The sequence below is a fragment of the Ursus americanus genome, chromosome 18 (assembly GCF_024610735.1).
Source record: "Ursus americanus isolate L20-20 chromosome 18, mUrsAme1.1.p, whole genome shotgun sequence".
In the NCBI taxonomy this organism is placed as follows: domain Eukaryota; kingdom Metazoa; phylum Chordata; class Mammalia; order Carnivora; family Ursidae; genus Ursus; species Ursus americanus.
In genome coordinates, this window is record NC_142144.1 from 27,418,730 (window position 1) to 27,442,161 (window position 23,432).

General features: G+C 39.2%; 1 protein-coding gene across 1 annotated transcript in view; it reads right to left on the reverse strand.

Moving 5' to 3' along the window:
* Positions 1-4,035, reverse strand: part of SMC2 (structural maintenance of chromosomes 2) — a 68,208-nt gene extending 64,173 nt beyond the window's left edge. The window contains exons 1-3 of the mRNA XM_045780351.2: positions 3,865-4,035; positions 2,785-3,013; positions 2,015-2,164 (exon numbers count right to left, since the gene is read on the reverse strand). Of these exons, the coding sequence (XP_045636307.2) occupies positions 2,015-2,164; positions 2,785-2,952 (318 nt within the window). The 5' untranslated portion in view covers positions 2,953-3,013; positions 3,865-4,035. The remainder of the gene's footprint in view (positions 1-2,014; positions 2,165-2,784; positions 3,014-3,864) is intronic.
* Between the last annotated feature and the right edge of the window lie 19,397 nt (positions 4,036-23,432).

Here is a 23,432-nt window from a genome sequence, read left to right on the forward strand (position 1 = left end):
GTGAGATAGTCAAAAAGAATATAGATTAGAAGTCAATTGTCCTGACTCAATCCAAAGACTATTGCTAATTAGTTATATAACCATGCACAATCCTCCTAACCTCCCCTGCACTGGACTAGAACTCTAACATCACTTTTGACTTTATGTTTCCAAGTATGTGTAAAACATATTGTATCCCTGATCGCTCTTTCTGCAATATTTTCACTCTCCGAGGTTAACCCCTCTTTCTTCCACTTTTTAATCTCCAAAGAACAGAGGTGAGATACTAAAAACTAAAGACAAGCAGTTTTGTTTTGGGTTTTTTGTTGTTGTTTGTTGGGGTTTTGTTTGTTCTTTTAAGAGAGAAAGGGAGAGAGAGAATCTTAAGCGGGTTTCACGCCCAGCGTGGAGACCCACAAGTGGGCTTGATTTCACAATCCCAAGATCAAGACCTGAGCCAAAATCAAGAGTCAGACACTTAACCCACTGACCCACCCAGGTGCCCGAAAGACAAGCAATTTGATAACAATCCTTGACAAGAGTCTAAAAGGGGTTAATAAAGACATGACTTGTGAAATCTTGAAAGCAAAAGAGTAATCATAGAGCTTCAAAGAACAACTTCTACCAGACACCAGCTTGTTCATACTCTAGCAATTGTCACTTAATGGGCATAATCATCTCACCCACAGTATTTTGAGGTCCTTAAAAAGATGTTTCTCTTTCTTCTATCTGTATTTCCCAGTGCCTTCAAGAATGCCCAGCACACAGCAAACATTTAATAAAATACTGAATGAGTGTTAATTCATTTATTTTCTTGACAGGAGTATTAAGCTGATCATATATTAATATATTTGAACAACAGACCTAATATACATAAATATTTTAACAAAGTCCTTATGACAAAATTTCAGTGAAAAAACAGGCATATGGACTGCATGAGGACAGGAATTTTAGGTAGATTAGTAGCAGACTTACTGAAAATTCCTAAAAGGTATTTGATGGATGCTAAATGACACACAACAGGATTTTATCCTAATCTAGTCAATGCCTTTTTTTAACTAGAGATTTTTATGAAAATAGAAAGGGGACTTGTATGTTACATAATGCAAAAATGGAGAGTAAACAGGACTTAACAGAATTTTAAGAAATAAAACTGACAAAGTAACACTGGATGACTATAAGACAAAGGGACAAACATATGGTCCTGCACTGGTTTTAAAAACCTGCTTACATACAGAAATGGCTGTAACACAATTGATAACATATATTTTAAAAATTAGGGTGATTTTAAGTAAATCGGATATGAATCCATAATGTATTGTGAACTCTCCAATGTCCTATAGGAGAAAACAGAAGGGCACTTAAAATGAAAGAAATGACAATTCTGCTTAATCCTGTCCTAAGGAGACGAAACCTAGTAAATGCAATTTAAGGTGCCATGCATTAAAAATAATAAAGGCATAAAAAACTACAGCAAATTTGTATTCAGTGTGATTAGACAAGTGAAGGATATAGAAACAATTATTAGTTGAAAGACCTAGAGAGATTTAGCTTAAATATTAAATATTAATACCTAAATATTAAACCTAAATATTAAAATATGGAACACATTAGATTTGCTTTTCGATGCTCTCAAAGAACCAGATTTAATGTGTAAAAGTTGATGACAATACTTTGGCTCATTTTATAGGAATAACTTTTTAATTAGACCCATCCAATAACAGACTAGATTACCACAGAAGGTACCAATATTCCAAGTATAGGTATTCCAGCACAGAGAAGATACAAATATGGTTCAAGATTTAAGCATGGCTGAGTACCTATACTGATCGATGGCTTTTCAGATCTCTTTCAATCTTCTTGGTAAATGGTGGAATTTGCATGATCAAATTTCTAACATAAGGAAGACATTCTTAAATCTAGTCAATATTTGATCAATTTTGCTCACAAACTTTCTCTCTCCAGGAAAGCCATATCGCCAAAAAACACCTCAGACCAAAGTTCTTAGGTATCCAAATATTTCGAAGCCACTTACCTGCCTTGTTACTGTAATTTCATCATGAACCTCAAATCCTAAAGGGCTTTGCTTTTTGTCGGAATTATCAAATGTGATTGACACTGAGGCTTTGGTAATACCAGCCTGCCCATTTTTGTAAACTAAATCTTGTAAATTAGAAGCCCGAACCTAAAACAAAAGAAAAGTTTATCAATTACAAAACTCCATACTGCACAAAATGGCACTAAAAATGGGTTTCTTGATATTGGAAAACGACCCATGTAGTATCCATTAAGTAGCCAAGGACAGACAGTTGCATTCAGAACCACGGAAAGCAAGGAAAATGGGAAACCACCTAAAATGAGTGCCTTTCTCCACAGGACTTTTCCTCCCCTGCACTGAATTGTTTTCTACTCATTTCTTAACTGAAGTTCATTGGAAAGATTTAGAAAGACAGCATCTAAGAATTTCACTGTTCATCCAATTCCTTTAGATCCTGAAAGGCATTATAATGCAGGGTGAGTGGGTAGGAATACAGACTCTGGAAGAAGACTGCCTTAAAGAATGCCTGAGTTTGAGTGTTGCTCCAAACATCATAAACGGATGAACCTTAGGCAACCCTAAGTTTCTGTTTCCTCACCGGAAAAATGGAGTAACAATATTTACCTCTAAAGGATTGTGGTGAGGTGTAAGAAAATTTACATAAACAAATATGCAAATGAAGAGAATACTGGCAATAGTCTCTAAGGTCAATGTGGATTCCCTTGAGATTCCCCAAACTTATAATTCATGTAAATCAGAAAGTTTACCTGAGACAGGTTGGAGATGCCCAGCAAAAAGCAGATGGAGTCCAATATGTTGGATTTCCCACTACCATTTAAACCAGTGATAGCATTGAAGAGGGGGTCAAAACCATTGACTTCAGTCCTCTGAGCATAGGACTTAAATCCTTCAAGAATGATTGACTTAACATGCATTTTCACTACTGACTTGGACAGGTAAACTTCCGCTAGTAATCAAACAGGCCACAAAGCAGCTCTGTACAAAACAGAGATACATAAGCGGGACAGAAATCTGTAATCATAATGTATGTAAAAGACTAAAAAATAAGAATGATAGCTTAATAGAAATAAAGCCACTTGCCGAACTACTTCCTCTGATGTAAAGACACTTTCTCCAACTTAATTAACTGGAAGTTAATTAAACCAGTAATTCAACCTGGAAGTCAACGACTTCCTTTTCTAGGCTTACCTTCCATCTTTATCATACTCTAACAGAAACTAATTATTTCATATCCCACTCCCTTTGCCCATAATGTCTTGCTCCGCAATACTGACATGACTCGCTCTCCTTACTACATTCAAATCTTTGCTCAAACGTCACCTTACTGGGGTCTTTCCTGACTTCCTATTTAAAAACGCACCTGTGCCCATCCCCTCACTGTTTTTTCCTTCATCGTACTTAAAGATGACACTAAACAGTATTTATTTATTCGTCTATCCAGACTATCGTAATGCAAGTTCCTGTAGAAACTTTGCCTACGTCCACCGCCGTGTGCCCGATTAGTGCCTGACTCCCTGGCCCTAGGAAAGGGGAGTGACATAAATATTCACTAAATAGATGAATCCCATAATACTCTCCAGCTTGTTTTCACTCTGCCTGTTTCCTCGCCCCACCAGGTGTTTCTATCAACGCTTGTACGCTCTACGCCAAGGCTGGATAGGAAGTAGCCATTCTGCCAGGAAACCCCCTAGGACTGATTTTAGTTTGCGGTCCCTTCATGCTAACTCCTCTCCTCCCCCCGCCCCCGCAAAAAAACCACCTGTCCTGCTCTCCAGCCAAGGAATCCCAGACTAGGCCCAACCAGCCGCGCGCACGCACCGCCTCACCGCTGCGCCAGGCCGCCCGGGCTTGAGGCGCCCTAGAAGCTACTCCTGGTTACAAGAGCAGAAAGCCGGCCCACTTTGCCGGGCTTGGGTCGCTACCAAGAGAACTCCAGCATAGCGCGTAGGACACCGACCCCGCGCTCGGTACCCGGGCCGGAAATATTTATACCTTTGAATTTCGGCGCGAGCAAAGGACCCCACTTCCACCGCCTGTTTCATTGGCCGGTGCCTAGGAGATGCCTGACGTAGAGGTTCCATTTTTCCCTCCTATCGAATAATCAAAGTGACAGGGAGATAGGAAAGAGCGTCACGACAGTGGCAGCTCCGGGAATGAGACTGGTGGGGCCTGAGGACTAAAGAAGCAAGTGGCATGTGTTGAGCTCAGCGTCCGGCACTCCCTGGGCAGCCACGCACCTCAGCCTCGGGGCCTCGCGCTTCGCCGGCCCCGCCCCATGCCAGGCCCCAGCAGCCTCGGGTCCTCCCGGAGGCCCCGCCCCGCCGGGCCCCGCGGGACTCTCCGGTGCGGACTGCTGTAGTCTTAGAATTGTGGAGGTAGAGAAGCGGCGAGCTTTTTGCCGGTGTCTTCATTGTACTTTAGAAGCCTCAGAATTTACCCGATTTGGCTCGGATTTATCAAAAATGGGAGGCGCGGGACTTGGGAGGACTATGGGGCGTGTTCTGGCTCCGCCCCTCCCGGCTCCGGACCCTGGCGGGCTTTTCCATCTGAAATTTCGCTATGGGGAGGGACGTTAGTACTCGCTGCGGCTGCCGAGAGCTGTGCTGATGCCAGAGGAGAAATTGTGTGGGGCCGGCAGCAGGAGGTGGACAAACAGGTGTTGCCCTCCCTGCACTTCAATAAAGCAATGGCAGAACTAACATTTCAGAGAATTTCTTTGGAAACCCGACAGCTAATATATATTGAGTTTTGTGTGCCAGGCTGGGTCCCAAGGGCTTTAAAATCCTGCAACTCTGTGAAATCCGTGTCATTGTTCTCATTTTATAGATGAACGAACTTCGAGTAGTAAGCGGAGAAGCTGGGATTTGTTCCCAAGCAGTCTAGCTCCATAGCGCGTACTCTTAAATTGCTATATACTGTTACTCTTCATGTTCAGAATCCAGGATCACTAATAATAGATTCTGCATTTATTAGTGTGTGTTGTTCTTAAACAAAACTGACCAATTTACTTACAGTTGAGCACACTGATAGTAATTTAGGAAGGGCCGCTTCAGAGTGCACCACGGTGCTATCCCTACCTGATGTATAAAAAGATGTTGCAGTCGGTATACTATTTTAAACCATATATTTCAAATTTTCTTTCTTCCCCCCGGAATGGCTTTGCAGCATTGGACACCTCTCGAACTACCAAGAATTACCAAGAATGGGCCTATGTTTTGAAATTCTTCTTAAGAAGAAAATAAGTTTTGGGTGCTTTTGGTTTGTTTACTAAAGAATTAATTACTCTCCTATCCCACCCCCTTCTGTTCTGTCAGTGGTTACTGGCCTAACATCTTTTAGTTGTTTATCTTTGTCGGCTTTGATTCCTGCATCCGCTACATTCTACAACTCACATATATTGGTTCTATTCAATTTTTTATTCCATTTTTTATTTTAATTCCAGTGTCACTAACATAGAATGTTATATTAGTTTCAGGCATACAATATAATGATTAAACACTTCCATTCAACACCCTGTGCTTACAAGTGCTCCGCTTAATCCCCATCACCTGTTTAACCCAGCCCCACACCCACCTCTCCTCTGGTAAAACAGTTTTTTCTCTAGTTAAGAGTCTGTTTCTTGGTCTGTCTCCTTTTATCTTTGCTTGTTTTGTTTCTTAAATTCCACATATGAGTGAGATCATGTGGTATTTGTTTTTCTCTGACTTATTTAGCTTAGCATAATTCTCTAGCTCCATCCATGTCATTGCAAATGGTCTATTCAATTTTAATATACATTTATTTTCAACAATGCCCCCTTTATCACTTTGTGAGTAAAGAATTTTAATTTGCCAACAAACCCTAAAGTGGGTTTTACCAAGTTGTGAGATAAACATTTCTTTGGGGGTGAAAATGGACGCTATTCACCTTGCACTTATTTAATAGATTAATAATTAGCTTATATATTTAAGTCAGATGGATGAAAATAGGTGCAAATGCACTTTTGCTGGATGAGCACTTCTGAGTTGTTATAAGAATATGCCTATCTACTTACACTGAAAGTATTTACTAAAATGAAAATTACTTATTAAAGGAGAGATCTATATCAATTTTAGTCTTCCAGCATGCCAGGAATAGTAAGGAATTTCCATTAGTACAGATGGACTTGAGGAAATAACTAATGGCTGGCTTACAACTGCCCCCTGAGATCACAGGGAAGTGGAGAAGATCAAGGCACAAAGCCACTAATACTCCCCTAATTTGGAGAGGGAAGGGCTGGAAGTAAAGATAGACCATAGGGTAAATGTAGTAAAAATAAAGCACTGTTCTTGTTTCATCACCATGGATCAAAATCTTTTGAAAGGTTCAAGATTGGCAGGCTGGTGGAGTTTTAGTCCTTATGTACAAGGCAGCAGCACCAGCAAAGGCACCGATAAAGCCATAAGGGGGAGCTAGGAAAAAGATTTGGTCTACTCTTCCAGGGCACTGGGAAGGACAGTCTTTCCCTGGGTGCACATTTCTAATTTTAGAGTTTTAAAGTAGGCTCTTCTTGGGACCTAGATGAATCCTCTCTCCCTGCAACTTAGGACAGAAGAAAAAATGAAAGGACTTTACCTTCCCTGCAGACATAAGGAAAGGTTGATTCATTTTGTTGAGAGACGAATTTGGGGTTTAAAGGGATGAATTGATAATGATGGGAAGTTCATATTGTAAAACTATTGCACAGCACATTTTGAATACACCAAGTATAACCCGTTTGACAAGAAATACAGCTGAGCATAATTTAAGGAATAGCAAAGGAGGTGATTATTCATTCACCGATGGGATCTGGTTAGACCCATGCATTTTCATTTCCATGACAAAACTGTTCAGTACTACATGTTCTGTTGGGTTCTTTGTGAAATCTGCCTATATTCTTTCATCATAATTTCTATTATTTTGCCCCTTTAATCAAATATATCTTCTGTTTCAGGTACTTCCAGCTTTTGAGTTCCTAACTCTACTGTTTACAACATTTGCTGAGTTTTACTCATAGTGATTTATATCCTCCCCGGGTACTGTTCTGGGATGGGGTTGTTTTGTTTATGGGAGTCTCTCATGCCCTGAGTTGTGAAAGAGTCCCTTCAGAACAGTTATGTATTTGTTTCTGCCAGGGTTTTTTGGCTCTTAAATATCCTGGGGCATTTGTGAATGATTATTTCTCAGTTTGTGGTTCCTGAATTATGCAGATATTGTAAATTTATATCTTGCAGGCCTGGGGTTTTTATTTCTCACAGGTACCTTTTGTTTTTAACCCCTATCCAAAGCCCCAAGCAAAGAACAAACTTCTTCGCTTCTTCCCCAGACTAGCAGGTGGAATTTTTCCAGTCCCAGTGCCTGGCAGTTGTTTAAGGCTCGAAGTTTTACCTAAGGGCTTAGTTCCTGCTTCTCTGCCTGAGGCTCTAGGCCTTATGCTTGTGTGCTGAAACCTAGCCCCTGGCTCCTGAGCCTGGTAGCCAAGAATAAAATGTGGGAGGGCTGCAATTTTTCAGTTTGTTTCTGGCACTGAGAATTTCCTGTCATTTATTTTGTTTTGTTTTCTTGTTATTCAGCTTGGCATATCGTTTATATAATAATTATTATCATATTTTATACAGTATTACTATATAAAGGGAAGTTCCAACCATATTAGAGGAGGTCTTCTTGAGGGAGTTTTTGAATGTAGGTGAATTGGTGTTGGTGGGGTGAGGTCTGGAGCAAGGACCAAGAAAGAATTCTTGAATTCTTGAGACCTCCTCAGTGCAAAAAGGTGTTTTATTAAAGCACCGGGACAGGACCCGTGGGCAGAAAGAGTAGGGGCACTGGGGTTGTGAGGAATGGCTGATTATATTCTTGGGAGTTGAGGGGAGGTAAAGGAGGAGGGAGGTTTTCAAAAGAACTTCTGTATGCTAAAGAGGACCTACAAGATATTGGAGACTGTGCCATCGTCGTGCCATTGTCAAGGTAAGGTCATTTTTCCCTCTAGCAAACCATTAACATTAAGACAGTTGGGAGTTTCCTGGAGAATGTTTTACTCTGCCGATCACTAGTCCTTGTCAATGGGCTGCAGATTATAAGGAAATTTTATTTTATTTACATTCCCTTCTATCTTTGTTTCCCACATCATTATGGATTGGTAGGGCTCCTGGAAATTGAGTCTGTGGGTCTATGAAAATTAACATTTTCTCTTTAGTCTTCTACATCATTCTTCAGTCCTCTAGAGTCACAAGTATTTGTTATCCTTTGAATTCTGACTTAAATTCCTACTTCAACATTACATATTAGTACCAGTCTCTGCCCTCTCTAAAGTTCTACAAAATACTTATGTTTCTATATCAGAAATATGGTATCTCTGGCTATTCCCTTTCAGTCTCCACTCTGCTTCTACCCCATTCTTCCCAAATCCCACCTCTAACCATAAGGGTGGGGTTTGGCCTTTGTTTCCCAAGGGACTTCAGATCAGAATAATGTAACATCAATGCATTTCTAAGAGTTTGAGGGTTTTTTCCTCCAAAATACAGCATTTGTGGGAAATTCATGGCAGAGCTCATGTGGGGCTTCAGCAATCCAGATCTAATTCTCTTTATATCCCTTGTCAGTGGGCAATGAAAATCATGTCTCCCAGTCTTTTCTGCCATTTCCACTTCTCCTCTTCCAATTTCTATGGGTCACTGCTTGGAAAAAAGAAATTGTTTATTGACTTCTGTAAGGACAAGCAGTAATGTACAGCATAGAATAAGCTAGATCCATATATAGTAAAGGAACATGTTTTTAAATGAAACAGATTTTGCCTACAGTAATATATGTTACAATGTTAAGCAAAGCTGTTTATTTTCTTGGTGCTATATATCTAAAAACTTTCTAGTCTAGCAGAGAACCATTGCTCTACATTTGTATAAACTTGAGTACCCATTCAGATGATTCTCCAAAAACAAAGGCTTTTTATCCCTAAAAGTTTAATCCTTTACATTTTAGGGGAAAAAAACAGGGCTTGCAACTTTTAAACAACAGTTTTGCCTATCACTACCCTTCAAGGATTTAAAATAATCTTATTTCAGACTTAGCTTGAGTCATCTTATTGTTATTAAATAATTTTATTGCTTAAAATATTGATGTATATTTGTGCTGTGCCAAGTTCCAAACACTTTTCCTAAGTTACTTTATGTAACTCAACAATTATTAATTTATGTATTTATTATTTTTTTTATTTTATTATTTTTTAAAGTACACCCGTGCCCAGCATGGAGCCCACTTTGGGGCTTGCATTCACAACCCTGAGATCAAAACGTGAGCTGAGATGAAGAGCCAGACACTTAACCAATTGAGTCACCCAGGCACCCCAAGAATTCTTTTATTATCTCCATTTTATAGATGAAGAAGCGGGATCACAGAACTAGACTTTGATCACAGAGAGAAGCCAGGACTAAAGTCCATCCATTTATTCAACAAATGCTTGAGTGCTTACAATGTCAGTGAACAGTACAACAAAAATTTCTGCCTTATGGAGCTTAGATTGTAGTGGATATCAGTTCTTATTTTATTGATTACATAGCATAACTTTTTGCAATAATCTTATACTGCCCTAGAAATAGCTAGCAGTTTTAATGCCTCCAGTAATTTTCCTTTCCATGTGACTACTGAAGCCATCAAGTCATTGAAACCCCAGCCGACCTATTTCACCAGATGCTGGACAGTCTCAGTCAAGTTTGGATTTACAGTGGGTACCCAGGGTTAGGTCAAAAACATAAAATCTGAACAACTTGAACCACTGCTCACAGGAAGTGGAGTCTTAGTGAAGAAGTAATATCTCACTAAGAATAAATGACAGGCTAGAAAGGTAGATTTGTAAATGTTTATAAAAAGCAGGTTGGATTTAGCATAGATCGTAGTGCGGAGCAGGGACAACTGGAGGAAATGTTCATGGTGCTGGTCAGTGGCATCTTCTTTTTATACAAAGAAATGTTGCCAGCAATTCTACTTAGACTAATTTGGAGTAATTTTCATTTTGAATATTTTTTATTAGTTAATGGGATCTAGGAGTGTAATAACCTGGTGAGAATTTCTCTACAAATGGCAATCAGATTAGTCTTATTCATGAAACTCATAAATAAGCTATAATTCAACATTTTATGTCTAGGGAAAATAAAACTGGGGTCATGCTGTTTAAGAGGATAAGGGAATTTAACGGAACACTGGGGGATTTATAGCCGATTTATGATGAAGATACAATCTAACTGGAATCTTAATTGTGATTTAAATTACAGGTCAAGCTGTGCAGTGTGTTTTCTTTTTAGGGGAAACTTTGGGGAGGTAGAGTGTGCTTGTTTAAAGAAGAAACAGAAAGCAGATGAGAAAAGATTGCATTTTCTGTTTTTCTTTTAAAATTTCAAGCTGCTTTAAGTCAAATTGCCCCTGAGTTCCTGATGATGGCTGTTGTGAAATTTCTTTGTTTTACTTTCTTTGTGTTATTCTCACCCTCCGTTCCAGAGCAGTTATTTCACTAGACAGTAACGAGGAGATGTAGGCAGCATATCTGCCAGCAAACTAATATGGAAACCAGAGATAAGGTATTCTCAACCTTTCTAGAATTGTGACATCCTATCATTTTAGGCTGACTCACATAAAATTAGTAAGTTCTGCAGATGGAAGAGCCATTGAAGAATTATAACCACTCATTTTGCCAATGGGAAAATTAAATCTTCTAGTGATTTTCCTAAATTTACTCTTTATTTCAAGTAAATTAAGGTCTAATGAAGAAATAAAACATGCATATGAATAATTTTAATTCAAAGTATAAATAAATTACTTCCCTGCAAAATAAAAATTAAAACAGATAATCAGAGGTTGACTCTGTAGAGAGGAATTCTGCTTGGAAAAGAACAGTTAGACCTGACAGCTCAGATTCTCACTCTCTGGCATTTCCCTCACCCTCAGCAGAATTCCTCAGTACTTACCACAACCACCACGCATGATGCAGCCATGAATGCGAGGGGATCAGGGGTGGGGAATGGGAACAGAAGGCCTTGAAATTACCTGCTTTCCCTTTAAGTCTCTGAAACAAGGCCAAGTCAAGAATGGAACATTTAAACAATCTTCTACTGAAGCTTTAGAATAATAGGAAACGGTCCATAGACTATGCTGAAAGAAGAACCTAGCATACAAGTCATGACATGGGACAGTGGATACTCTGGGACTCCCAGGCTTAGGGTCATCTGTGTGAGACCCCAGAGAAACAAATGGCACTAGAATGTCCTATCCGAATTTCTCATGTTATCCCCCTGCCCCCTCACAGCCCTACCATCTTCCATCTTAGTTTCTCTATGACTCAGGTTTGAGGAGTAGCTTCATAGCCATTCACTTAGGGGACCTTTTCCCCATTCAAAGCAAATGTAACGCAGGACTGGTGTAGAGTGCCAAGAGAGTCCAGGAAAAAAATTATGACTGAAAACAGCATCATTTCCTGGTAGGGTTTCCCCAGATGGCATTTGAGCTGAATCCTTAAAGGTAAATATGCTTTTGACAGCTGGAGGTCAGGAAACAACAGTCTAAGTGGACAGATCATTGTAGACAAAAACTAAGAGGTGACGGTTTCCATAGGAGATAACCAGGTACCATGTTATTAGGAATTTATATTACTCTTGTCGTGGGTGATGTGTTGGCCCCCACACAATGCCCTTCGGGTCAGAGGCAGAAGTTCCCTCGGCTGCCAGGAGTGGTGGCTGCTGATAGCGCACAGCTGAGCCCCTTCCCAGCCCTGCTCTCCCCTGAGGCAAGCTTCCTGGCTGAAATTGCACCTCCTCTTCTGTGATCAGCTGCATCCAATGACTGGTTGATGCAAGGACACAAAATCCCCTTTGCTTCACCCAGGACAAATATAAAGGGTCATCTGAACAGTTCCCCCTACAGTCAGCAGGAGCCTTGTGATTGCATTGCAGCTCAGCTTCTCCCTAGGGCCAGTTCTGTTTCCTACACTTGGTCAGCACTCTCGAACTGACTTTCTGCATAGCAATCTCTGGTCTCACTGTATTCTCTGGGGAATCCCCTAAGAAAACTCCAGATATAATTTGAGACACTATAGGCTATTTTAACAACATTTAACACAAAATTGGGAAAGCCTAAATCGTATATATGATTTGAAGTGCTGGCTTGTGGTCACTGTGGTAATAAATTGGCATCGCAGATTAAGTGCTGAATTACTAAACCAATTTATATTCCACTGACAACAACTGGAAAGGAGAGAAATTGTACTTGAGCTGTGATTCGGCTATCCTCAAGCTTTGCCAAGCCCACCAATCAGTTCTGGCCACTAAGTGTTAGGAGCTCTATCAGTAAGATTGTATCAGGAAGTTATGCTGCGGCAAAACAAAACAAAACCAAAAACAAACAAAAAGTATCATAGCTTAAGAAGCAACAGTAGTGGGGCGCCTGGGTGGCACAGCGGTTAAGCGCCTGCCTTCGGCTCAGGGCGTGATCCCGGCGTTATGGGATCGAGCCCCACATCAGGCTCCTCCGCTATGAGCCTGCTTCTTCCTCTCCCACTCCCCCTGCTTGTGTTCCCTCTCTCGCTGGCTATCTCTGTTAGATAAATAAATAAAATCTTTAAAAAAAAAAAAAAAGAAGCAACAGTAGTTTATTTCTTGTTCATGCCATATATCTGCTGTAGGTCTGCAAGGGGAAGCGGTATTGCTGCTTATCATAGTCACTGAGGGAGACAGTCTAATGGAGTAGTCCGTCCCTCCCTTAGAACCTTACAGATCTTGGGGCACTTGGGTGGCTTGGTCAGTTAAGCATCTGACTCTTGGTTTCAGCTCAGGTCATGATCTCAGGGTCGTGAGATCGAATTCCGTGTCAGGCTCAGCTATTGCAGAGTCTACTTGAAATTCTCTCTCTACCCTCCCCCTTGCTCACTCTCTTGCTCTCTCTCTAAAATAAATTTTAAAATCTTAAGGAAAGAAAAAAAAGAATCTTACAGATCTCTTCCAGAGGGAACATGAGCTCTGGAATAGTCCAAAACCAGAATTTAAAATGCTCCACCCCAAGTAATATTATTTATACTCACAATTTACCACAACTATTTACCACAAGGGGCTCGGGAAGTGCAATCCCAAAGGTGCCTGGAAAATCAAGAAAGGAGCAGGGACTGGAATAATTGGCAGGCTGCATTAATGAAGACTCGGAGAAAAATCTTGGAACCTAGAACATAAAAAAAAAAATTGAAAAATCTGGTTAAAGTGGTAGTTGAATTCTCAATTTTCAATGAAATTTTTAAACAGCTTGGTAGTAAGCAATCATTGATCTTTTATTATCTTTCAAATCATATTTGCATTGTTTAGATTTTACATTTATAAATGTGTTAGGCACCTATTTATTTATTTATTTTAAAGATTTTATTTATTTACTTGACAGACAGCCAGTGAAAGAGGGAACACAGCAGGGGAGTGGGAGAGGAAGAAGCAGGCTTCCGGCGGAGGAGCCCGATGTGGGAGTGGCACTCGATCCCGGAACGCCAGGAACACACCCTAAGCCGAAGGCAGATGCTTAACAACTGCGCCACCCAGGCGCCCCATTGGCACCTTCTATTTAAAAAGTGCTATGATTGTTACTCTTAGAACGTAACTATGAAGTATCTCTGGAATGTTTCTTTAAATAAATTTGTATCTAGTTGGAGATATAGCCATTTGAAGTATATGGGAGGAGAGAACAAAGACAGGATAGGGGCAATGTTAAGTGAGTGCAAAGGAGGAAACTGTTAAGTGCTAAGTTCCTGGTTTCTATGTTTGAAGCTGGAGAGGACAAAACTGTACCCTCTATAAGGACACTTGAAAATACTCTTCTGGGGCACCTGGGTGGTTCAGTTGGTTAAGCGTCTGCCTTTGGCTCAGATTATGATCCCAGGGTCCTGGGATGGAGCCCCGCATCAGGCTCCCTGTTCAGCAGAAAGTCTGCTTCTCCCTCTCCCTCTGCCTGCCACTCCCCCTGCTTGTGCTCTCTCTCTCTCTTTCTCTCTCTGACAAATAATAAATAAAATCTTAAAAAAAAAAAAAAGGAAAAAATACTCTTCTGATTTGAGCTATACAGAAGAGCTAGATAAGGAAAAGTGAATGTTATATTAATGTTTTTAAACCCACTTCCTGATTTTCATTTCCCCCTGCTATTTAAAGACCCTTCTATTTACATTTAAATTTTTTTCCATATATAGCACCACAAATCTTCATGTGCTTAGGATAAATTATAATGAACTGAAAGCTAATATCGTTGCCCCTTGAAATCAGGAGCCATGCTTTTTTTGGTATTCTGTACACAGTCTTTCAAGTTAATGATAATTTATGGTGGTAATTACAATAAATTGCACCTCTAATGCCTCTTACAGCTTATAAAGCAAGTTTACATATACTATTAAAGTTATTTCCACAACAAGCTCATGAGATAGGTTCGGGAAGTTTTAATAAAATTATTCCCGTATCATAGATAGAGAAATTGAGGCTGGAAGAAAATAATTTAATTATAGTTGCGTTATTTATAGCTGTGAACAAACCACCTTCAAATGGTGGCTTAAAACAATGGCACTCACTTACTTTGCTCGTCTGAGGGCTGACTGGGCTCAGCTAGTCAATCCTCACTTGGGATCACGCGCTGGGGTCATGGACTACACATGACCACTAGGGCTGAGGTCACCTCAAAGGTTTCACTCACATGTTTGATGCCTGGGCTGGGAAGACTCAAACATGCTGTATGAGAACTGCTGGGGCTTCTCAGGTCTAGCTCTCTCTATGGCCTGCCCACACTCTTTCTAATTTAGACGTGGACCACCCCAGGAAGGGGTATGAACTTAGCAAACATGGTTCTCTGCGGCTGAAGCAATCCCTGAAGGTGGTGACGGCTGAAGACCATCTGCCAACAGGACTCCCAGCCACTGAGAAGGAGAATTAACTTGTTTTGGCTCCAAATCTAGTACCCTCCTATTATACCATACTGTCTCCACTAATGCCACATCACTAATCTGAAGACTTTAATAAATGTTAATTGTGAATTAATTATATAGTGAAAATATATAATCACAGTGGGACACTTTAACAATTATATAGCACTTTGCATGTACATCTATTACCAGAACATGCCATACCTTACTAATTTGAAGTTATCGATGAGATCACATCAGCATTAGCCTCAAATCTTGCTCGCTTCAAGCTCCCACATACTCCTCCCACAGTTCCAGCTCCTTTCCTTCCAGAGTAACCATCCTTGACTATGCATGGGAATGCCCCTAGATGGGATATATGGACTACACGTCAGTCCAGGGGGCCAGTGGCTGTCAGCCTTTATTTACTCCTCCAGGCTGCACTACCTTTGCTCCTATCCCTGATTCCAGGCTTGCTCCAGTGGAGAGTCACTGCTGTGTTCCAGCCTATCCATCAAGCTCCAGAGACTCCTTTATTCAAGTGCTTAATCAACATTTTCATTACTATTGAGTCAGCATCTCCAAAATTACTTGTCTAAAACCAAACACCCGATTTTGCCCACTGAAAACCCTATGTTTCTATATTTCAGTAAATTGCTTAACCATTCTTCAAAAGCTAGAAGTCATCTTTGATTCCTTTCTTTTGCATCCTGGATGTAAATACCTGAAATTATATTACTTATCTCCTCATCTATTTATTTCCTGTTTCCTCCTCAAATTTCAGCTCCACGAGAGTGGAAAATTCATATATTACATTCCCTATTCTGTGTTCAGCACCTGTAAAAACTTAGGTCTACATTTTACATAGAGTAAGCACTAGGTAAATATATGAAAAATAAATTGGTGAAGAAATTAACTAATTACATTCTTTTAACTAATTCAGGAATCCACAGCCACAAGCCTCAACAATTGTACAGAGATGCTTCCCCAAGAAGATACATCTGCTCTAAGCAGAGATAGCTCTTAGTGGCCTTAGAATCAGGCCATCGCTACCACCACTACTTAAGGAATACCAGCCACTCTCAAGATTTGCTGATGTCACAGCCAGGATCACTAATATGAAGATTTCCCAGGTGCTTGCCTCCAAAACAGTTTTGCCTTTATTTTAATGGCATCGTGTCCAGGGGCCTATGATGGCATCAGCCAGCATTACTGCGGCCACTATGCTAATACCACGGCATTTGTGACGTATGTTATGTTCAGTTGTAAAAAGAAGTATACCACAGCAGAGATTATTTGAGTCCCAAATCATTACTGAGTCTAGTGAAACAGACCTTTCAATTGATACATAGCCCCTTTTATTCTCCCTGGACCTATACACAATCGTAGCTGGGTTAGGATGGATACAAATAAAAACTTAACACTGAAATGGGCCGGTCTCTTTTCAGACTAATTCCTGCCGTTCTTAAAGAGACTTCTCTTGGCAGAAGCCCTATTGTCCATTGCAACAGCCTTCTTCCAATTTAACACAATCCACCTTTCCTACTTTCTTTCCTTCTTCCTCTTTCTCCTTCCTACTTACCTTTAACAAATATTCACAGAGCACCTACTCTGTTAAATACTGGGCAAACAGATGAATTAGAGTCTGTAATCCCAAGGTACAGACATATCTTTGGAAATGTGCAAAAAAAATATTTCAGGTTCATGAGGGATATATACACGTTCAAGCCACAGTAGGTCACAAAGATAGGAGAGACCGATTGTTAGTAATTAATAAGATCTTAATTCAGAAGGAGAAGCAAGTTGTATCTGGAGATGTGGTTAAGTTTTCTTCTTTAGGGTGATAATGGAGTGTTGGAGGCAAAAGGAGAAAACAGGATACAGGCAGTCGGAACAAGCACAGGTAAAGCCATGAAGAGGCAGCCTAACTCATGACATAAAGTATTAAATCAGTCTAAGGTGGACACCTGCAGGTTTGTCTTTGTCTTCAATTAAAAAAATGCATTATGTTTCAGATATAAACAAATTACAGAGGGGAGAAGACATCCCTTCATTTTTCTTTTATGAATTTTCTTATTATAAAAGTACCATAATTCATCCTGGGAATTCAGAAAATAAAGAAAAGTACATGGTAACATCCTGGCATATTTTCTCCTAATTTAAGTATATTTGTGTGTATTATGCATATATTCTTAATATTAATATGCAATTTTTTATGTATAGCTAAGGTCATATTTTATAGACCTTGTCACTTTTTTCTCATCTGTAATTTACATATAAATCTAACTGCTCCAGACGAAGGGGTGGTTGCGTGTGTGATGCAAATGCTTCCACTGAAATGATTGTTCCAGGACATAATTACTTTTTGGGTGTGACCCAGTAGGATGCCAACTCCTAAGGTAAAATCATGGTTAACATAGCTCAAGTTTCTGATTGATCTGATAGATGACATTATAAAAAAGGAGAGAGGGGGCACCTGGGTGGCTCAGTCAGTTAAGTGTATGACTCCTGATCTTAGGGTCATGAGTTATAGCCCCATGTTGGGCTCCACACCGGGCATGGAGCCTATTAAAAAAAAAAAAAAAAAAGGAGAGAGAATCACACACACATATAAAGAATATAGAGTATCCCATGTAGAACTAGAACTGTGTGTATATAGCCAAATAGAATACACATGAAATACAAAGTATCTTTCCTATTATAATGAAGCACACATCTATGTTTTCACTAAGAATAATAGTTATGCTTTATCGAGCACTGATAATGGGCAGCTATTGTTCTCAGTTTTCTCATGTATGACGACTAATCCTGAAAACTATTTCCCAGTATTTACAGATGGGGAAACTGAGGCTCAGGGAGATTAAATAATCTGCTCAAGGCCACATATCTAAGAAATGCCTAGACTGAAATTAAACCCAAGTGGAAGGGTGCCTGGGTGGCTCAGTCGTTAAGCGTTTGCCTTCGGCTCAGGTCATGATCCCAGGATCCTGGGATTGAGCCCCGCATTGGGCTCCCTGCTCCACTGGGAGCCTGCTTCTTCCTCTCCCACTCCCCCTGCTTCTGTTCCCTCTCTTACTGGCTGTCTTTCTCTCTGTCAAATAAATAAATAAAATCTTAAAAAAAAAAAAAACCAAGTGGATTACAGTAATTATTGTGGTATTAAATAAATACCCAATTTGGTTACCTATTCTCCTGTTAATGGATATTTCAATTGGGGAAACAGTGATATTTTAATAGTTGTTATCTATGTTTGCTAGGATTTTACAGTTTACTTTTATTCTTTACTGTTACAATGAGGAAAAATTACTATGACTGTGGCTCTGCCTGTTCCTCGCAGCACGACACTGGGCAAATACGCTCTTTATATTTAATTTTTCGTCTTTGTCATATCTGGAAATTGAGAGTGTTGAGACAACTTTTTGAGGATCCGTTCCTTCTTGCTCTGAAATTCTGTGGCTTGTAAGACTTGACAGGAGATAGAATATTGCATGCAGAGGACCTATATAATGTTGAGACTAAAGTTCATGTTTAAATAATATTATTTCTAGAAATACATTATAAAACTCAGTTTTCTCTAGAAAGTACAAAAAAAAAAAAAACCCACAAAACCAAACAAGACCCTCAGAGGAAAAACTAGAGAAAGTAAAGGGAATCATTTTGGAAGAAAGGTATAATAGAAAGGCATTTTTCTAAGAAGCAGGACCGAGTTACATTTCAGGATTTGCCACTTTCTGGCTGTGTTGGAAAAATGCTTTGATTCCCAATTGCCTTTCCCACCATAAGTGGGGCAATCAGGAATTGAAGAAGTTAATGTTTTGCTGTAATGTCAGGCAAACTTGATGCCGCATGGAACACCAGAATCAGAGCAGCAAGCAAAGGGGGTTTATGACTTTCTGGGGGGTGGAGGGAGGAAGGCAAACATTGCAGGCTCTTGGACAGTAACACAACACATACCAGAGGTGCCTCATTCCAAAGACAAAATGAGTTTTTCAATATAAGACTTCCTAGGAGAATCTGGGGGCGGAAATTATAAGGATGTTGTGATTCCCAGGCTACATAATATCAAGAGTCTTATCCTGTGAGATCTGTATGCTTATTTTCAGAGGACTCACTTGGAGATAGTCAGCCTTTAATCAAACATTCCCTCCATAAGGGAGCAAAGAGAGGAGCCCCTACTCAGCATTCCTCATTTCTTCCTCCCACAGAATGAAACCTCTTCCTTACTGCAAATCATGGTGGAGGAACTGATACGGCTCCTCTCTACTGCGTAATGATGATCCATGACCTTGATGAAGAAAGAGTCCAACAGTTACATAGTTGAGTACACCCTGAGGTCAAAGAGGAAAAAGGGATCACAGCACGTTACGTGATAACAAGAAAGCACGTAACTTACTTTAGGGAAAAAAATGTGGAACTCTCATACACAGTGGATGAATTGTAAATGGGTAATATCTAGTGCTGTTGAAGGTGTATATTCCCTACAATTCAGCACCTTCTTTTCTAGAAGAAATTCTTCCATGCGTATAAAAAGAGATATGTTCAAGATTTTATGGCAGCACTGGTTGAGAAAGGGAAAGAATTAGAAACAAAGTGTCCATCAACAGGGGAAAAATAAATTGTGTGATTTAGTCATGAAATAGAAGGCTACAAATATAAAGCTGTCAAAATAAACAAACCAGAGCAACACGTGTATTAATATGGATGACGCTCGCTAACATAATGTTACATAAAACAAAGCACTTTGCAAAATAATACCCGTAATATGACACTGTTTATATAAAGTTTAAGATTCTGCAAAATTATGATATGTATTGTTTAGAGATAAATGCGAGTGTAGAAATAGCAGAACACCTAACCATAATTGATAAACATTGGATTAATGAGACTACCTCTGAGAAGGAGCAAAGGTCATGGAAATGCCAAGGATTTTAGAGAGAACCCCAACAATAACACAAGCCAATATGGAATAATGTGAAAGGATGATAAAACTAGATGCTGAGCAGAGGGTCTTTATCACGGTATTCGATATCGTTGCCTGAGTTTTTTAAATTACTTAATCTTGAAACACTAATTTAAAAAGCTTAAACATTATATATGGCATATTCAAACTTGTGTATTTTTTAATGGGTATAAAAAATTGCCTTTGACATGTATAAAAGATAAGACGCCAATCAAATGTTACAAACATTGAATTATCACCTCCGGATTCTATAGAAACATATGAACCTGTAAGAGGAGATAAATTAGGGAAATTATGGGTTTCATTATTGCTGAGGATTTTATCCTCTTATTGAATGCAAGAAATTTTATCCATTTGTATGACTCATATTCCGGCTCCGAGTTTTACCACACATATAAGCACAGGTATTTCAATTTTCTGTAATTTATCCATTTCTAAAATTGACATATTGGTTTTTTCAGATTATTGTTTCCAAGCTCTTTGACAAGAAAAGGTAGCTTCTAAAATTGTAAGTAAAGTCAGCACATTTGTTTGGCTACTAAACCCGACGTGTGCTTTATTTCAACAAGTAAAACTCACAGGAACGCATTCTCACCATGTCTGTCTAAGACACATTGAGGCAGTGAAGTTCGAAGGTGTTATGTTCCTATAGATTTCTATTATAGTAAAAATCCTTGAAGCATGAGAAGTGTGTAGCCATACTGATTTTCTCCCAGCATGCGATGCAGAATTTATATACTCTATTTCGCTCCCATAAAAGAAAATCTATTGCCAAAAATAATGGTCCTGCACAAATTATATATTGAAAATGATCAAATACCTCCTTTTAAAATTCCCACTTTTTATATAACATAAAAATATAAATTAGGAAGCCAGAGTTTGAAGAAAAATGGTTAAAATTGTCATGGCTTTTAGCATCAGTTTTTATTTTTGCTATATCTTTTACATAACTTGAATTAAATATAATTTTGGGGCAATAATGTGTCTGTTTAATTGCATATTTTTCTTAAAATATTTTTTAAAACTTTTCAGAACGTCCTCTAAACTATGTATTTCTATAATCCATTCATTTGGTACTTCTTGTGGACTTACCATGTGCAGGATATGGGGGACCAGATGTATAAGGAACACACACTTTAGCATGTATTGAATATTCAAAGCATTTGCCAAGTACTTCTTAATCATATCTTATCTTACAGTAGCTCTGAAATGTAGATATTGCCATTATGTTGATTTTGGCAGCTCCTCCCAACAAGTAGAGTCTATTTCCCATGCTTGAATCTGAACTTCCCTTTTGGTTAATTTTTGGTCAACAGAATGCAGTAGAATTGACTGTCATTTCTGAGCTCAGGCTCTAAGAAATCTTCTACTTACTTTCTCTTGGCATTCTCACAGCCATGTCAGATTTTCTAGCTCAGACTAGCTTCCTGGAGGATGACAAATTATGTGGAAAGAGCCAGTTGTTCTAAGAGCCAGTTGTCCTAACTGAGGCTAACCTATATCGTCTTATTACCAGCCAGCTACCAAACATGGGAAGGAACCCAGCCAAGATCAGTAAAGCTGCACCTTTGACACGAGTCTCATTGCAGATGTTAGTAAGCCCAGCCAAGCCCAGAAGAACCATGTAGCTTACTCATAGATTTAAGAAAAATAGGATTCTAAGTTGCTAAGAGTAAACCTTGCAAGTTCTCATTTTCTTAAAAAAATCATTCAGAAATGCCTATTTTTTTCTAAAGATTTTATCCATTTATTTGAGAGAGAGAGAGAGAGCATGAGTGGGGCAGGGAGGCAGAGAGAGAGAGAGGGAGAAGCAGACTCCCCACTGAGCATGCAGCCCAACACCGGGCTTGATCCCAGGACCCCGAGATCATGACCTGAACCGACGGCAGATGCTTAACTGACTGAGGCACCCGGGCACCCCAGAAATGCTTATCATTTTAAGCCACTGAATTTTGGAGTGATTTGATACACAGCAATAGTTCAGTGACACACTGATCGCAAAAAGGTGACATAATTTAGATTAGAGGTGACTATTGAATCACACTTGTATAACTTTAAAGCTCATGTTCGTTCCATACACTGCATGGGATATAAATAATGTAGAAGTGTATAGACCAAAGTAGTAAAGCCATTCCGAAGAGGTAGGAGTAAGTTTGATTGACATGATTAAGAAAGCTATTATAAGGAAGATTTTCTTTGGATTGTGCCCTTAATAGCTAAAGAAGGAGGCTTGCTAAGTTACAAAAGCAAGAAGGTGAAAATCATGTTCAAAGAATGGCCAATGATGCTGTTACCCACAAAGTACAGTTGGCAGAAAAGAGCATTGGGAGATAAGGCCCCAAGAGTGGTTTTTACTCATACTAGTTTTTTTTTTCATTCAGATGAAAATTTATATGGAAAGAAATTGTTATTAGTTCATAAGCAGAAATAGTAATTGGTTGAGTGTATTGATTACTTGGATTATATCTCATCATGTTTTGAATTAAAATATACAAATGTCAAAACATAATTTATAATAAAAAATTTGGGTTTCAAGAAGAAAATACTCTTACCCTTTGAAATGACTAGATATAACTGAAAGGTCAGAGACATCAGAGACAACACTGGATGTGAAACTCAGCTTAGCCATTTACTGCCTGGACATGGACAAGATCCTTAACTCTCTGAGTCCTAGTTTCCTAACTGGCAGAATGGAGACAAAGAATATCTATTTCATAGGATTGCTGGGAAAATTAGATATAAGGTATATAGAAATGTCGAGCACACAGTAGGCACTTGGTACATAGTAGCTATTTTTACAAAATCCACATTTAATACGTTTTTAAAAATCCCCTTAGAATCAAAGTTTCACTAGCGACCCTAAAGATGGACACAACCATGAGTAAGTTCAGTGGAGTTCTTAAGTGCAGTGATTTCTTCATATTTTACTTACATGATTTCTTAGATTATATGTCAAATAGAAATGTTTATGCTATCCTGCAGCTATGGGACCTGCAGAAACTCATCTTCGTCTCTCCTTCCTCCACAAGATGAAATGCAGAATCACATACATCATGTTCCAACATCAGAAAATATTGAATTAGCGATTTTGTGGTAAGAATAAAGTGTAAAATGAATTTCTATCAAACACAGTCGGAGAATGACCCAGCAAACTGGAATGGGGTAAATTAGGGGTGGGATCATTTTCCCCTCAGAGGTGTATCAACTGTCCTTATAAACTTGCTGTTGTCTTAAGAGTCCTTCTATCAGGGAGCAGCAATCTAGAAGGGGCTAACGAATCCACACACCGACAGTCACATATGAAACGAAACTAGTGTGACTATTAAAGAAGTAAAATCCAGGGCTGTATCTTTTTCCAACCCTTAACAAATAAGTGCAGGTGAGTTTGTGTTGAAACGATGCACTAATGCACACTGCTGAGAGTGTAAATTGTAGTCCTCTTTTGAAAACAAAGTAGCAAAAGCTTTGGACACTGTCAAGTCTTTTGACCTGCTGTTGCTACTGTTAACACTCTGTATTATTTTAAGGAAAAAGTAAAA